Genomic DNA, 16,791 nt, shown 5'->3' on the forward strand with positions numbered 1-16,791 from the left:
ATAAAAATTTACAGCTGTATGGTGCCTTTTAACGATATGAGTACATGAAAACCATGGTATTAACTTTTTTTGTTACCCCTAAGCCCAGTTTTGTCCAGCTTTGTTCTGCCCCCCCGGAGCTGGCTGTGGGTGAGGGCCGGTGCAGCGCTGTGCAGGCCGGGGCAGCGCCTGCCCCAGCGCCATGGCCAGGGAGCAGGGCAGCCCTGGGCCACGGGCACCTGCTGGGCTGGACAGGGACAGCATGGGGCAGAGGCAGGCCAGGATGTGAGCCACAGGGGGGAACCTGGCTCAGCAGAGCCCATGGCCAGGCAGGGTAGCGCTGTGGGCACACGGAGACTGGGCTGCAGGTTTGCTGGCAGGGACTGACAGCCCTGCAGGGCTGACATGGCTCCTGGATGGAGGCAGGTGCAGGGCCCTGGAGGGGGCAAGGCTGGCCCCAGTGAGTCATGGTGGTGCCCTCAGAGCCTGACAAGCTCTCGGTGTTGATGGCCTCTGCCCCTTCTATCACGGCATCCCTGCTCTCTACGTTGTGCCCCGACTCGCCATGTCTCAAGGCCTCTGCTGTCATCCCCAGCCTGTATTTCTCTGTACAGTCACAACCACCTCATCCCACGTGGGATGGCTGCTGGGGACTGCTGCCTGTGTAAAACTGTGCCTGTGCTGTGCAGAGCTAAATGGCAGGAAAACAAGCTGGGCACAGTCAGTGGTTGATTTGTGAAGGTGCTGCCGCAGCTGAAGCAGGTGGGAGCCATCCCTGCGGCCCCAGAGCAGGGTCCAGCGCTGCCAGCCATGCAGCTCAGTGGCTGCACAGGTTGGGTTTTGTATTTAATCTCTTCTTGACCAGTGAGGAACAGGCCCCTCTGAGCTCTATGCTGTTGGTCTATTTTTAAAAGATGTTATTGTGTTGTCGTCATTCCCCTCTCTCCTCCTGTAATTCAAAGACCTAGGTTGGAATGAAGTGTAATTAGTTTCTGAAATGAGAGGGGAAGTGTGTTTAATGAAAACAGACAGCTTTTGTTTGTTTGGCCTGCTACTCCTCTTGCCTAATTGCTGGCAAAACAGCAGCTAAATTCACAGCAGCCACAAAAACAAAACCATTTCTGTTGAACACCATCGGTTTGTATTAGTTCAGCAAGGCATTTACCTCACAGTTTTCTGATCAGTCACAAACCCTTCAGTTTCCATGTGCTTCCATCCTCCTCTTCTTCCTGCCCCCTCACTCTGTGGCTCAGCCCAGAGCAGAGAAATCAGACCGACATTTTCGGGCTGGGACAGTCAGTAAAACCAAAGTACCGCGCTCTGTTATTAAGGCCTGATTTTTTCATGTGTTCTTTTATAAAATACTCTCTCACTGGTTCATCTAGGGAGATAACTTTTGGGTGTTTAAGTTACTTTAAAAGTCACTCTCCAACAACTCTTTTGTCACTTTGGAAAGGTGCAGATTATTCCATTCCCTGGCTAAATCAGGAAATCTGTAGACTTTGTACAGGGACCAGACACAGCTCACAGCACTTGCTCAGGGAGGGATGTTTAGTTTCTTATTAAGGAAGGCATCTGCAATAAGAAAATAGAGACAATAAAACTTATTTGATAAAAACTGTGACATGATAATACAGAGCTAAGACGCTAGCCAAGGAAGCCACTTTTCCATGCTGTCTTTCTAGCTGGCAATAGGAGACATTACTCACATACATGGTTTAGAAAACCTATTATTTTTATCACTACTCACTTGACTATATAAACAAAAAATGTAAGGAGAACCAGCTCAAGAAAAACATGTGAACTCCTGTGAATTACCACTCTGGAAGTTTTCACTGCTTTCCAAACATTTACTAAATATTTTGGCACAGATTCTGATGTCAGCTGCTCTGACATAAATCCAGAATAATTCTGTCACCTTAAACTCCAATTCCAGGCAAATTGGAAATATCTGTTAGTCAGAAAGCCATCTCACCATCTTGAGACTGCAAAGCTGGGCAAGCAGGCCAGCCACTTCTTGTTCACTCATGAGGGTTCCTTTTACCTTCTTTCTCAGCCCATGGATGAATACAGCTGAGGAAGAAAGAATTGGTGATGAGAGAGGACCAGAAATCTCAATGTCCCTAGTTTGCCAGTGAACTCACTGGAATGATTTTTTGGCTTTGACAGCATGTAGATGCATTTAAAAGCAGTTCCATCTTCATGAACTACCACCACTTTTGCAGCAGAAAAGAGGCATTTTGTTTTGGGGAGAATCTTTGGGACAAAAGTTGCATTTTTTTGCTTGAGCAGAGAGCAGAGGATCCATCTTTTGAACCTCAGGTTGTTGTTGCCCACTTGAAATGAGATGGGCATCTCAGAGATATACCAGCACTCTGCCTGGATCGCTGGATGTAGGTATTCTTACTCATGGAATATGGATCCAGGGTCTGAAATCTTGAGGTACTTTCCCATCTACTCCCCTTGATAACCAGGATTAATAATCAACTTTAGTGAAAATATAAAAGATACATTTCTCCTTTGATTAGCAAATTGACTGAGGTCAGTAGAAAGGCAGGGCAGAAGATAAAAGCTGGATTCTGTGATGTAGACTCATTGCCATTATCATGCATTGAACCCTTCAGCTAAAAGAGTGAAAAGATGTCAGTGTGCCTCTTTACTGCTTTAGGAACGTGGAGTTGCATCTCCTGTTAGTGAGCTGTCTGCCTGCATCAATGTATGGATGCAGAGGCTTGTTCTGGAGAAGTGCCATTGAAAAATTACTGGAAACTTCACGGCCAGAGCAAGAAAATAAAAAATACCATTTTCTTTCCCCACCAGATATTAGTGCTGGCAAAAATTTCACAGCTATCACTGGTGAGCTCCCTACCTGTCTCTTTCATCCTAAAGGTGTCACTTTTGGAAGCACAAGCCCAAATAGAGCTAAAACTGTGGTTCATAGAGATCATTTAATCCTAATATCCTGTGTCAGCAGCATGTGTTAGTGTCTTCTGTACTGATCATCAGATTGTTCCTTTGAGCTCTCATAAGTCCTGTGCTCGTGCTACTCACAGTGATGGCTCTTTGCCCCTCTCATAAATATGTAAAATAGCTACTCCTTTTGTTATGTGGCAGCTCTTGGGAGATGATAGTTTTATCTGGATATCAGATCCCAGTGTTTTTATGATCTAGCACTTTCCTCTTTTTGATGACTAGGTTCGAGATGGTGACAGTGAGATGTCTCCTCTTATTAGAAAAATCTGTCATAATACACTCATGTCTGCAATCACTTCTACCAGCAATGGTCTCTGGATCAAATTCAAATCTGATGCTTCTGTGCAGAGAACTAGCTTCAGGGCTATTTATCAAGTTGGTAAGTGGAACTGGTTATTTGCACAGTGAACTTCCCTGTAATTTGGACACTTTCAGTAATTTCCATTATATAGTATTCATATAATAGGTTAAAGACAAACTTGAAAAGAAAGGAATGAACAGAACAGAGTCAATTTATTTATTTTAAAATATTTCTGCAGTAGGTTTGCTGTAGGCAATCCTAGCATGCTTGGAAACAGGCCCTTTCTTGCTTCTGACCTGGAGATTACCTCAGATGGTTAGAGCATGGTGCTAAAACAGCAAGGTTGTGGATTTGATCATCATATGGGCCATTCATTTAAGAGCTGGACTCGATAATCCTTGTGGGTCCCTTCCAACAGAATATTCTATGATATGATATTAATGATTCTATGATATGTTACTAATGATTGATGCTGATATACCAAAGATGTTATAGCTTCAATTCTGCCTAAATCTTTTTGCTTTCATTTTGCCTGTCTTTAAGTTCTTAACCACCAACAAGCCTATCTGTGTCTGTGAAACAAATGAGTCAAATCCATTAATTTTAATGGGCACAGTTTGGTCTTCTGTGCAAGCATGTTCATGCTATACCTATAGTAAGTTGTTCTTTTAAATATGTTATTAATACTACTTGAGATATCTGTAAAAACTGCTGTAATAAGGGTAGTTTAGGGTTGGTTTTCTTCTAATTTCATAGAGTTACTTGATACATATCACACATCATCATTACGATACCTTCCCTGAAATCATTCATCACAAATACTCTTTCTTGGTGTCTCTTGGCAGCCTGTGGAGGTTTCTTGTCTGGAGCAGGCACAATCCATTCACCTTATTACCCCAGGATGTCCCCTCACCCAAGGACCTGTGAGTGGATCATCTCCCAGCCAGCTACCAAAGCAGTGATTCTTAACTTCACCGACTTTGACATTAGAAATACAACCACTTGTGATTCGGACTACATTGAGGTAAGGAACCATACACTTGCACTGTGGATAGTAGATACGTATCTGCAAGCTCCTTCTAATACTCATCTCCACCTAAGTGGAAGTTCTTGACAGGTGAGCACTCCTTCCAGCAGTCACAAAAACTTTTCCAGGTTCATAATGGGGTCCCAAAGCTTTTCTTGGTTCTCCACAGATGTCATGACTATTTTGATAATCAAAGACAAGTATCAGGTTTGGAAGGTTTTTGTGCCATTTACTGCTGAGGGTGTAAGATCTCATCTTTTCTCTCCTTCTCTGATAGGCATAAGGTTTTATTTTATGTGCCTGTAGTAGAAGCCAAATGAAGAAAGGATAGGGTTGACTTCCTAAGGATCTCTTTTATATAGTTCTTATTAATTAATTTATGTTTAATACTTGAATGTAATAAAAATTCTATAGGATATTTTGAATACACTGTTCTTTAGGTCAGAGACGGCAACAACGGAGACTCTCCTGTTTTGGAGAAATATTGTGGTACAGCTGTACCCTCTAGAGTGCAATCCACACGGAACAATCTCTATATCAAATTCAGAGCTTCCTCACTTACCAACCTTGGCTTCAGAGCTCAGTATTGGCCATTAGATACAGGTAAGGATTGTTTTGCTGTTGTCTGTGTAGACTGTTGGGACTTACCACATTTTCCCACAAACTGAAAACAACTGTCAATCAAGTTTTAAGATAGTGTGATGGGAAGTAAATTCTGAATCAGTAACTATGTAGTATGCATCAAGAAAAAAGGACTATGAAATTTCAGAAAGAAAATTAACCCATTTTATAAGCGTCTGTTTTTTTATAAACATATCATTTAACCTGATGTTTTAAATCTCTGCAGTATGTGGAGAGACTCTCACTGCACCATCAGGAACCATTACAAGTCCTGGTTATCCAGATGTGTACCCACATGGGATTAACTGTACCTGGACTATCAACGTTCAACCCGGCTACTTTATCCGCCTGACATTCACTTCATTTAACTTGGCATTTGATTATAGCTGCAGAAAGGATTATCTTGAAATATATGACAACAGCACTGTGCAAAAATTGGGAAGGTAAATATGTCCATTAGCCTACAGACCTGTGTTTCTGTGGAGTGAGCACTGCTCTGTAAGTCTTGACATTCAATTTGTTTCCTTAAGTTTTGTGTATAGATTATTTTCTTTTCATCACAAGAAACAATAGCAGCAATTTCTCTGCTAGGATAGCAAAGGCAGTTTGCTACTTGACCATGGAAGGAGAAGCACATTTAATAAATAATATATTGGGAGAAACTAAGTTGTGTCTAAAGGATAGCTCTTTAAGGGCAGGTTTCAATAGCTAGCTTTGTCCTGCTCCATTAACATTTTGATTTATGGAAAATAAATTGAAAAGCATTTATATGTCTTTGCCTAGAAAAGACAGGATTTTAAAGACTTGCAGAAGTGAAAGATTACTTAAAAGGCTGTACATTTGGATATCTGCAAAAACTAGACCACAACCTGCATTTTTATGAGATTTAGTTTTCATTTTCTTCTGATACATGATTTTATCTTAAGGAAGAATATTTTCTTTTATTTCACTTCTCCAGTTGGTGTATACACAAGGTTTTCTTGCTGCCCTAGAACTCAAGAACATTTCAATTACTTGGGAACAGTATCCAGCTGCAGCTATAGACTGTAAAATAGTTACTTGGCTGACAGGGTAGTATTTTGGAAAATAAGGAGCAAATGACTCTCATAATGAAGAACATTTTGCAATCTTAGTGTTTGGCCAGCCACTCTGACTCCTACAAAAGAGCACAGTATTTTGTAGGTACTGCATATAAATTCAAGTATAAATTCAATAAGAATTTGACAACTTGATGTAAGTCAGAATTTCTTCTCTGATTTTGCCATGCTTCAGATTTGTACCTTTGTACATGGAGTGTGCTGTTTAATCCCATGATACAGCATATATGCCTGGGATCTGTATCATCCAAAGGAGACAATTGTGTATGTGCAGCTATTCAAACTTCACAGCAAAGCTGAGTTCTCTTCCAGTGATACAGATGCTTTATAAAGTACTGCCATTCAGTTTGGGGTATCTTTTTGCTGCAGATATTGTGGAAGATCAATTCCACCATCTCTCACTAGTGGTGGCAATATGATGACGTTGTCCTTCATGACAGATCACAGCATTGCATCTGAATGCTTCTCAGCTAATTATATCTCCCTGGATGCATCCAAAGGTAATATGTCAGTCTGTTCATTATGCAAATTAAATGTTTTCAGCTGTCACTGTAAATAACCGCTACAAGAAACAGAAACATTATTTTCTGTGTTGCCAGAAGACTTCCTGGTGCCTCTTCTACTCCTTCTTATTCATTCTGCTTTATTCAAAAGCTTTTTTTACTCCCTAGGAAAGCGGAAAGCAATTTCTGTAAGCAGCATTGTTGCTTTCTTTAAAAAGTCAGTAAGAGCTGACATGGCAGAACTGCATGAATTATTTAGGAAAAGTATTTTCTGAATTTTCTTTGTCCATTCTGAACTGAGTACGTGTGATCTCGGAAACTTAGTGATCATGGACAACTCACTTGGATGGGAGACTTGGGTGCCATAAAAAATTAATTTAGTCTCTGTAAGGTTCAATATTGATGGTGGGTAGGGAAAGGACAATTAGGATGAAATCTGAAAAAGCAGCAAAATAACCTGAAGGCACAAGAGATTTTTTCATTACAACCCAGTGCAACATTTCTGTCTCCGCCAGAGTTCAAAGCTCCTGTTATGCATTAAATCCCTTCTTTAAGTGTATTCTAAAAGGCCAACACTTACATCAGTGAGGTAAAGGAAGAATGGCTGCTCATTCTCTCCGTCCTCTTCTCTTTTGGACATTAGGAGGAATTTTTTCACAGAAAGGGTGGTTAAACATTGGAATGGAGTGCCCAGGGAGGTGGTGGAGTCTATGTGTTCAAGAAATGACTGGACATGGCACTTAGTGTTATAGAAGGTAGAGGGACAGGGTCTGCCTAGCAGAACTAAACCACAGAAGAGGTAGAGAGGCACAAGGCAAAAAAAAAGTAAAAATGAGAATGTGCTTGTAGCTGGGATGTTTGTTATCCATCACTAACCAGTTTATAACGTTTCTGTTTGTGAGTGCAGACTACAAAGGACTTGTTAGATGATTACCAGATATTCACAGTACTCATACATGCAGCCGTAAACTACTGTTCATTGTTTGCTCTTAGTTTCTTTATTTTTCCTAATTCCTGAATTTATTAAATCTGTTTAAAAGCAGCAAATTTCCCAATTCCTAACTGCTTTCTTGGTGGCATCTTGGGAAAATTGGCTATTTTTTGTCTCTCAACATGTGTGTATGTGAAACCAGTACAGATCTTGCTACTGTGGTTCTATTCACTACAAGATAACTTACAAATCCAAAGAAACAATTTTCTCAGCTGCCTTCATTTGTATTTGTGTTATCTGGCATCAAAACCAAAAAGCCAGTACAAACAATTAAGATTTAATGAGAACTATTTCAAGGAGGTAATTTCTATTTCTTAGAAAGTAATAGGCAATAAAATAAGTTCTACTTTTAAAACTCTTTCCTGGAAAACTCTGTAGTCTGAAATCTGAATTCTTACTAGTGAGAAATTGGGAAATTCTCATCCTTATAAAGACTTTTTTTAGCCTTTGTTTGCAACTGCAAACTAAACCTTCTGTAAATATCATTGTTGCTTTTTAATCTGGTATTTTTTCTTTTTAACTCACTCAATCTTGGGTGGATTGATTCCTTCCTAAATATTCATATAGCAACTTTTCTCAGAGTCCATCAAGATAGTATTCTTTACGCAACATCAATCTGTATGTCTGTTGCTGTTGTAACCATATCTGTTTCTGTCATTACAATGCTGTCCAGTTTCACAGTTCTGCCTCCTCTCTCCTGTATTCCCCTCCTTTACCACCATCATGTGATTAGTTTTCTCATCTTTCATCCAAAGCACTGCAATATGTGTCATGTGGAGTTCCAACTGCATCAATGCTGTCCCTGGAATGTTTTCAAACAATGCCTTAAAAATGCACATCTGCTGTCTCTTCAATTCTTTTAACAACTATATAATATATGAAATGAGTGCTGTGTAATATCTTAATCCGAATTCTATATAACACCTAGGATTTTCTTTTCCCATAATGAACACAAATATCTTTGCAACTCTTCAGCCAATCTGCACCAACTCTCAATTTATTCTCACTCTTGGAACGATGGCTTGAATAAATGCTTTTTAATTTCAACCACTCCATCTTGTATAAATATGGCAAAGTGGGAGACAGCTGCTGAAACTGAGAGTAATAAACTTACAGAGAGGCTGAAACTATGATTTGGTTTTTTTACAAAATTTTTTTTCTTTTGGTCCAGTACAAGCATAGCAGTACCATAAAGTTTTCATAAATACCAGAGAGCTAAAGTAATTTTTATTAAGAATAAAGTGTTTTGAAATTTCTGTGGCCTGAGAGACGGCAAACACCTATGTGTATGTGGATTTTGCAAGTCCTCACTTCTCTGCAATCATATAAAGTTTAGTTTTCCCACTGCGAGATGTTTAGGTCTGATCTTCATCTCATGTATATCCCGTTACACTAAGGTAGCAAATTGCTAAGCATAATAATGTCTGAGAGATATACCAAAACTATAGGGTTTTTTTCTTTACATCTGCTGCTAATTTAGACTTTTTTTTTCTGCTAAAGAAAATATGGTTCTAATAATGTTTCTTGTGCAATAAGAATTCTTCATATTTTTCAGTTGTTTTTTAGCCAGCTAGAGCATAACCAATATCAGAACTTGTCAAAGATGTTCTGGTTCATATTGCACAGTTCAATAGTCTTTTGCCTGGAGTTATTTCAGAGAGAATGAGCTATTGAAAACATAGACAAGATTATCCCTCCTGCCCCTGCCAAATAGATTTGAGTTAAAAAAAGAAGGATATGTAGGGGTGATTTTTTTTTAATGCACAATGGAACTAATTTTCTTCTCCATGTATCTTGGTAAACAGTGGTTTTTTTAGCATGGCTTATCTGTGATATATTAAATACTTGAAAAGTAGCCTGAAAAGAATAAAAGGCAAAGCTATATTTCCTGTCAAAAAAAAAAAAAAATTGAATGTCACAAGATGCAGCCATGGCCCATAAAGTGCAAACAATTGTTTTAGCAGTCTGCCAGCCAGTAGCTGTGAATAGCTCATGTAGCAGCAATACAGATGGAAATCCTTCAGTCAGACATGCCCTCATGGTACTCATTTTAAAATGTGTATCACCCACTTCAACTTTGGATACCTTGGACTCTTAGTTCTTTGCCCTCCTTCTGTCACTTAAAAGGGAAAGTCACATGGAATGCAAGGTAATACTTTGATTTGTTTCAAAGAGTCCAGGTCTCAGCTAACAAATAGATGAATGTCACAAAAGCCATGTAAGTGTTATAGTAGATTTTAGGGGTTTCTTCTTCCAGTTTTGGCTGACCACATCACAAATATTAAAAAAACACAAACTTTGAAAGAGTTTAATCTTTCCTGGAGCTTTTCTGCAGGGTCTTGATAGACACAGGCCACAATTTTCCCATAGGATTAGTAGCGGAGTCAGTTGAATTGGGGTTTTTTTCCCCTCAACTTCTTCACAAATAAGTGGGAATTCATCTGTTTTACTTTGAATTGGGGTTTTGGCAGTGTGTTTTTTTGGTTTGTTGGTTGATTTTCTGTTTGTTTGGGGTTTTAAAAATTTGTTTATTTTTTAGAGATGCTTCATTTCAGTCTTTCTGCTGAGAAAAGTTAAGCATAACAAGATTTTTAGCAGATTGTCTTCCTGATATACTTTTTATTCCTTGCCTTCTCTGGCTTTGGTGAAAGTAAATTTTCCTCATTATCATCCTGAATTGTGAATATTATTTATCAGGATAGGTAATCTGGTTTTAAAAAGCTTCATGCTTCATTGTGGATTATATGTTACTTACAGTGTTTGGAGAAGCCAGATTTTGAGAAGGATAAGGAAAGAGAAAAACATCTGTGAACCCATGAACTTAAAAGTGTTCCTGAAAGTATGGTATAGATTTGTGTGTCTTCTTCCTTGATAGCTGAGAACAAGTTGAGATCTTCATTCCCATCTTCCTGACTTAACCCAGCAATTATTAGGGTGTGATGCCTGGCTCTGGTCTTCAGCTGAATGAGCAATGATGAGAATGGAAAGTAATGTCTGACAAATAGGTGTGTGCAAAGAATGGTTGAATGAGGTTGACCTAAGACAGAAAATAAAACTGATGTTCCTAAATGTGTCTTGGGCAACTGCTCAGCTCACCCCAAGTCTCAGGAAAAAGGCTCAGCTGGCTGGCACCTGACAACTTTTTAGGCTGCTGTAACTTGGCAGTGTTTGACCAGGGTGTTACTCTGCCTATAAAAGCCAAAATATGTCAGTACAACTCCACAGTGTTTAGGTGTAAATCAGCAGAAGGCAGACAGAGGTTCTGTTTGAACCATCACACCCAGTATTTTGAGGGAATTTGGGTCTAACACGCTACAAAAGACCTTTATGTGCCTCCTAGGTAAAAATCAACTCCTCACTTCCCTGCATCTGCCAGCAGCAGTAACAAGGCCCTGAAATGCAGATGTGCTTTCACTTTTCCTGTGGAGAGGCATATACTTCTTGTGATAGTTTCTTGGGTTTTTTTCCTAAACATGCATGGTACTACACAAAGAGGGAATATTTAGGCATCTCAGTTTTCCTTTGGTACAGTGAGATTGAAAGAAAAATCCCATGTTACTTACTGCACTATTGCTTGATTTTTGATTAATTAGGATTGTGGCAACTGATTGGTATCTCTTTAGGGCGGAAAAAAATCTGGATATAATTTTCTACATTATGCGTGATTGCATGAATGAGTAGTACAAAAGCTGGCATTTTCCTCTGCTATTGGCTATTACAGTGGGGTACTGCCATTTATGGCATTTTTTCCAGAAAACATATTCAGTATGAAAATCAGAAGGCAGATTGAATAGCTTTCAAAACCTCATACACTGGGCAAAGCAAGATGTGTGATTGTCCTCAACAATTGCCTCCTGTTTTTCATGAGCTGTAATAAGTGTCTTCCAACTAAATTGAATTAATGTTTTTTTTCCAGACTTATAATAATCACATATACTATTAGACTGCATTCTGAACTTTGGCAAAGGAGTCAAAGTACTTTTTTTTCCCTGCTCACTTTGCTAAGTATTCATGGAAGGTTCTGCTATTGCCCAAGCACACCCCCAAATGTTGTTAGTGAGGTGAGTGCTAAAGGGGAATGCCAGCTCTCCTGCTGACAGTAGAACACCATAAAGTAATTCAGTTACCAGAAAAGAGTTGGCTGTCAAAAAACATGGGTTCATCTATGCTTTTCTAAATACTCATAGCAGCCAGCATATTCCATCTATACTTGGATTTATTTCACTGTCACCAGAAGTCTAACATTTATAAGGCAGTCACTGTTCCATCTTCTGTATTTATTATCCCTGAGCTCAGAAAGAAGATATATTAAGTGAAATATAAAGCAGTACAGAGCATCCAGTTCAAAACAGCACTCTTGGGATATAAGTTTTGTCTGGTTTCCTCCCAGGAGAAAAACTTTGGTGAGGGAGGGAACCTGGACAATTCTGTGGAAATTATTAAAAGGTCTGATAAAAAAAAATTGGCTTCTCTAGTACTAATTTTATTGTAAGGGTTCTTATCTAGTACACCAGTTTTAATATTCTACAGGTTGAAAGCTGGTAGTCTTAGTCTCTGAGAGAGCAAGTAATGGCAGTAGAGCAAGAGCTCTAATCATCAAGTATACACAAGTTAGACACATATCCCTCCAAAAGCAGGAGGAAATAATTAGTTAAAAATAAGTAACCTAATGAATATACACACATATCCTTTTTAATTTTTTACTGCTTTTTCTCTAGTGGTCTGTTAGGAAAACTTGGGTCACATTCCCAAGTCAGATTTCTAACCCTTCTTCAGCACCCTCAAGAAAACATATGACTTGAGGATCTGGGGTTTGATGATAAGCCCTACATATCACAGAACACCATGGGAGCTGGCAGCACAGCCAACAATCCATTACAAGGATTTTCAAAGCAGCCCAAAGCTCTTATGTTGACCAGGATGAAGCTGTTTGTTATATGCATACATTAAAGCATATTGGTGATGGAACACATAAATTATTAAAATTCTAAATAAAGACTTTCACAGATAATGATTTTAGGTAAACAAGTGCATGAAACCTTTTTGATTTGTCAATACCAAAGCACAAGCCAATGGCAGAGAATTATTGACCTTTTTCTGTATCCTATTTCTCTGTTCTCCCCATCATGAATTAGGAACATGAGTCTGGAGCTAGCTTAGGGAGTATTTATCCCACAGAAAATGTTTGCAACAGAGGCCTTCCAGGAGACCCAGAATGCAAAAAAACTACTATTAAAAAATGCACCGTTAAAAGCAAAAGTGTTTTAGTAGTTAGAATGGCTAGAGAACAGACATGGAAATGACCTGACACTCCTTCCCTTCCCCCTAAATTGTTATGCAATTAAAGAGTTAAGCATAAACATTGCTACACTGCAGCTGTGCTGTGCTAGAAAGCAGATCTCAGAGAACTGTGGCAACCAGCTTTAATGATTATTTTGCTTGCTCTCTCGGTTCTATTTATAATTAGTCTAAACCTGCCTATTTGGTAGGAACTATTTAATTTCTTATATTTGCTACCTGTAGGACCTGAAATGGGGAAATGGAGGACCACAACGTGTCCCCAGGCTCATCAAATCCAGTCCACAATTTTTTGTCACTCCTCCTTTTTTTATCCTTATGTCCTTTTTTTTTTTTTAACTAAAAGCTACATAATGTGGATGCCTCCTTAAATTAATCAAACTGTATCTTAAAAGGCAGTGGACTGTTTTCTCCTTTCTTCAGCTGTTTTGCTGATTGGATCATTGCTCTAGAAACTTAGTTCCTAATAAGACTTTCTCCTAACTTCTATGTATCTGTACACGTGGACATTTTTTAACTTCTGAATTTGTCCTATTGTTGAGAATGTGTTCTACTATTCCTTTCTTCATGCTTTTTGATGTTTATCTGCACTTGCTAAGCCAAACAAGTTAAGCTCTTCTAGTGTCTCTTGCCTACCAATCTGCTGATTTCCTGCTATCTCCACAATCTCTGTCTTACTTGTTCCTATTTTATTTTCAGAACCTCAGTGCTCATGGTTATCCACATTTTTCCCAGGTGATATGTCACCATTGCCTTGTGCAGTGGCATCAGGATTTCCTGTTTTGCCGGAAAACACCTGGCACAGTTCACATTTCTTCTTGCCCTTTTTGCAGCTATATCACAAACTTTACTCATTGACTGTGATCAACTAATAGACAAAAATTCTTCTTTCCAAACAAAGTTTCATACTATTTTATAACAAATATTTTTATTCCTAGACTTTGTTGCGCTTCGAAAAGAGCTTCTTTTTAATTATTGCTTACATTCTACCTCACCGTTAGTTCATACTATTTTCTTCTTCCCAGCTTATACATTGCTCACAAAATAAACAAATAAAAAACCAACCAACCAAACAAAAAGTTGTTCATTTAAATATAACACCTAAAGTAAAACTCTTGTGTCCTGAAATTCTAGGGATTATACCACTTTCTAACTTATTGTCCCTTATAGCCCAGAAAATGGGAAAAGAAATTTAGATATAAAATCTCCTCTAACAGTTTTGGCTATGGGGAATGCTTGAAAACAATGTAGCTTCTCCTCATAGCTTGAAACTCTATTTAGTTTTTGCTTTTCAGAAATTCAGGAATCCTACCTTTCATATTCAGCAAGACATGCCTTTCAGTTTCCATTCTCAGCTTACCTTGGCTTTAGGACAAAGCCATCTGGGCAGGTGAAGCTGCTTTTATCTTGCCTATTTATTACAGACACAATGTTCTGGTAAAAACTGAACAAATCAACTCAAATGTAAGAAATCCCATGAAACAGCTGTATCCTGGTTTTAGTTTATACTGTTGACATTCAGCAGCAAGATTTGTCCAGGAAGAGTTATAATGCACAGGAACAGAGGATGTTTGCTCCTCTGCCTGTTGAAAATAGAAATTTCCTGTTAATTTAACAGACATATGACATTAATTCATCTTTGTTTCTTTTCTTTTTCAAGTTTGCTCGCACAACTACACTGCTGAAACTGGCGTGCTGACATCTCCAAACTACCCCAGTAACTACCCTGTCCGGACTGAGTGTACCTACATCATCTCCGTGGGAATAAACAGACAGATCGTGCTGAACTTCACCGACTTCACCTTGGAAGGGAATAAACGCTGCACAGAAGACTATGTAGAAATCAGGCAAGGCTAATTATTTCTCTTGTCCTCAGTACTGATTTGTACGTTGTCCAAACCCACTTAAGCATGTTCAGAATCTTTATTCTTAACTATACATCTTGGTGTCATTGTGGGAAAAGGACTTACCAGAGAGCTTTAAAGGCTACCTTTTCCTGCTCTCATCCTGCTCTGTTGCTCTGTTTCCCACTTGATAAATTCCAGTTCTGAGAGCATGTGGAGTGTGTGGACTATGTTCTCATGAACTGCGTTTGGGTTGTTTTCCTTAGTGCAGAAACAAGGAGTTTTATTGTCTGTTTTGTGACATATTCTCCATGATATTTGAAAAGTTGTGTCAGTCAGGTGAAGTTCCAGGTGACTGGAAAAGGGGAAACCATTGTACCCATTCTTAAGAAGCATAGAAAAGAGGACCCTGGGAACTATTGACTTGTCTGCCTCATCTTTCTGCCTGGGAATATCATGGAACAGATCCTCCTAGAAGCTCTGCTAAGGCACATGGAAGACAAGGAGGTGGCTGTAGACAGCCAGCTGACTTCACCACGGGCATTCTTGACCAGCCCAGTGGCCTTCTGTGATGGAATGACTGCATCAGAGGATGAATGAGCAGCTACAGATGTCATTTTTGTGGACTTCTATAAAACTTTTGACACAGTCCCCCACAACATTCTTCTCACTAAATTGGAGAGAGATAGATTGGATGGGTGGATGGTTTGGAAGATGAGGAGTTGATTGGATTGTCACATCCAGAGGGTAGTGGTCTATGGCTTGATGTGCATATGAGAACTCTGACAAGTGATCCCTCAGGGGTCTGTTCTGAGATCAGAGTTATTTAACATCTTCATTAATAACACAGACAGTGAGATCAAGTGTACCCTCAGCAAGTTTGTGAGTGACATCAGGCTGAGTGGTGCAACTGACACACCTGAAGGACAAAATGCCTGGACAAGCTTGACAAATTGGCCCATGTGAACCTCATGAGTTTCAATTAGGCCAAGTACAAGGTCCTGCTCCTGGTTTGGAGCAACTCTCAGTATCAATACAGGCTGGGGAGGGAACAGATCAAGAGCAGCCCAGGGGAGAGGTGAGGTGAGAGTAGTGAGGGTGCTGGTGGATGAAAACTCAGAGGATCTGGCAATGCGCACTTGCAGCCCAGAAAGCCACTGTATCCTAGGCTGTGTCAAAAGCAGAATGGGCAGCAGGCCAAGGGAGGTGATTCTGCCCCTCTGCTCTGCCCTGGTGAGAGAAACACCCCCTGAAATGCTGCATCCAGCTCTGGGGTCTCCAGCATAAGGACATGGACCTCTTGGAGCAAGTTCAAAGGAGGACCATGAAGACAATCAGAGGGCTGGAGCACTCTCATATCAAGACAAGCTGAGAGAGTTTGGATTTTTTGGAAGAAACTTTTTACAATGACAGTAGTAAGGCACTGGAACAGATTGCCCACAGAAGTAGCTAATGGCCTATCCTTGGAAATGTTCAAGGTCAGCCTGGATGAGGCTCTGGGCAACCTGATCTATTTGAAGATGTCCCTGTTCCTTGCACAGTTGGGTGGCATAGATGACCCTTAATGCCCCTTCCAACCCAATCTATTCTATATTCTATATTCTATATTCTATATTCTATATTCTATATTCTATATTCTATATTCTATATTCTGGTTTATGTTTATAGTATTTAGACAGCAGCTACTCTAGGAGATAACAAGAGGATCCTGTAAGTAATCTGTTATATTTTTCTATACTGGCATCACCATTAAACTTAGGATACTAACCTAGTGATTTCTAGGAAATTTTACAGGGCAGAGATAAATAGAAGAAAAGAATATTTGCAGGAAGGTTACCTGCTCACAGCAGCACAAAATGCATATCCTTTCTGCTGTGTGGCTGCAGATGGATTTGCAGTGTTGGTGCACCCATTCCTGTCCTCGTGAGCCAGGTCTCTGGGTGAACCATATCTAAAGAATGCAGTGTGTTTTTTCAGTATGAGCATGCTAAGAGTTTCCATTACCTCACTGAGCACTATGATAGAGCTCATCCTGAACGTTATACCAGATATTCTGTATGGGTTATTCCTTGGTAAATAGTATCTTCTTTTTTAAACCAAACAAAAATCTGCTTGCTGAAGTGGAAGTATTGAGATTCTGAATTCCATCTGAATTAG

At 39.5% G+C, this 16,791-nt stretch overlaps 1 protein-coding gene and 1 long non-coding RNA gene across 4 annotated transcripts in view; one reads left to right on the plus strand and one right to left on the minus strand.

The window, feature by feature from the left end:
- Positions 1 to 16,791, plus strand: part of CUBN (cubilin) — a 143,988-nt gene that overhangs the window by 21,394 nt on the left and 105,803 nt on the right. For all 3 annotated transcript variants that reach the window (XM_064408815.1, XM_064408805.1, XM_064408824.1), the window contains exons 18-23: positions 3,175 to 3,331; positions 4,099 to 4,277; positions 4,721 to 4,883; positions 5,128 to 5,344; positions 6,368 to 6,498; positions 14,451 to 14,637. In XM_064408815.1, the coding sequence (XP_064264885.1) occupies positions 3,175 to 3,331; positions 4,099 to 4,277; positions 4,721 to 4,883; positions 5,128 to 5,344; positions 6,368 to 6,498; positions 14,451 to 14,637 (1,034 nt within the window). The remainder of the gene's footprint in view (positions 1 to 3,174; positions 3,332 to 4,098; positions 4,278 to 4,720; positions 4,884 to 5,127; positions 5,345 to 6,367; positions 6,499 to 14,450; positions 14,638 to 16,791) is intronic.
- LOC135294054 (uncharacterized) lies at positions 1,503 to 16,556 on the minus strand. The gene is made up of 3 exons (XR_010356185.1): positions 16,472 to 16,556; positions 1,955 to 2,052; positions 1,503 to 1,554 (listed from the first exon to the last, which is right to left on the minus strand). It is a non-coding gene; the product is annotated as an uncharacterized LOC135294054 (long non-coding RNA).

The sequence above is a fragment of the Passer domesticus genome, chromosome 1 (assembly GCF_036417665.1).
Source record: "Passer domesticus isolate bPasDom1 chromosome 1, bPasDom1.hap1, whole genome shotgun sequence".
Classification (NCBI taxonomy): Eukaryota; Metazoa; Chordata; class Aves; order Passeriformes; family Passeridae; genus Passer; species Passer domesticus.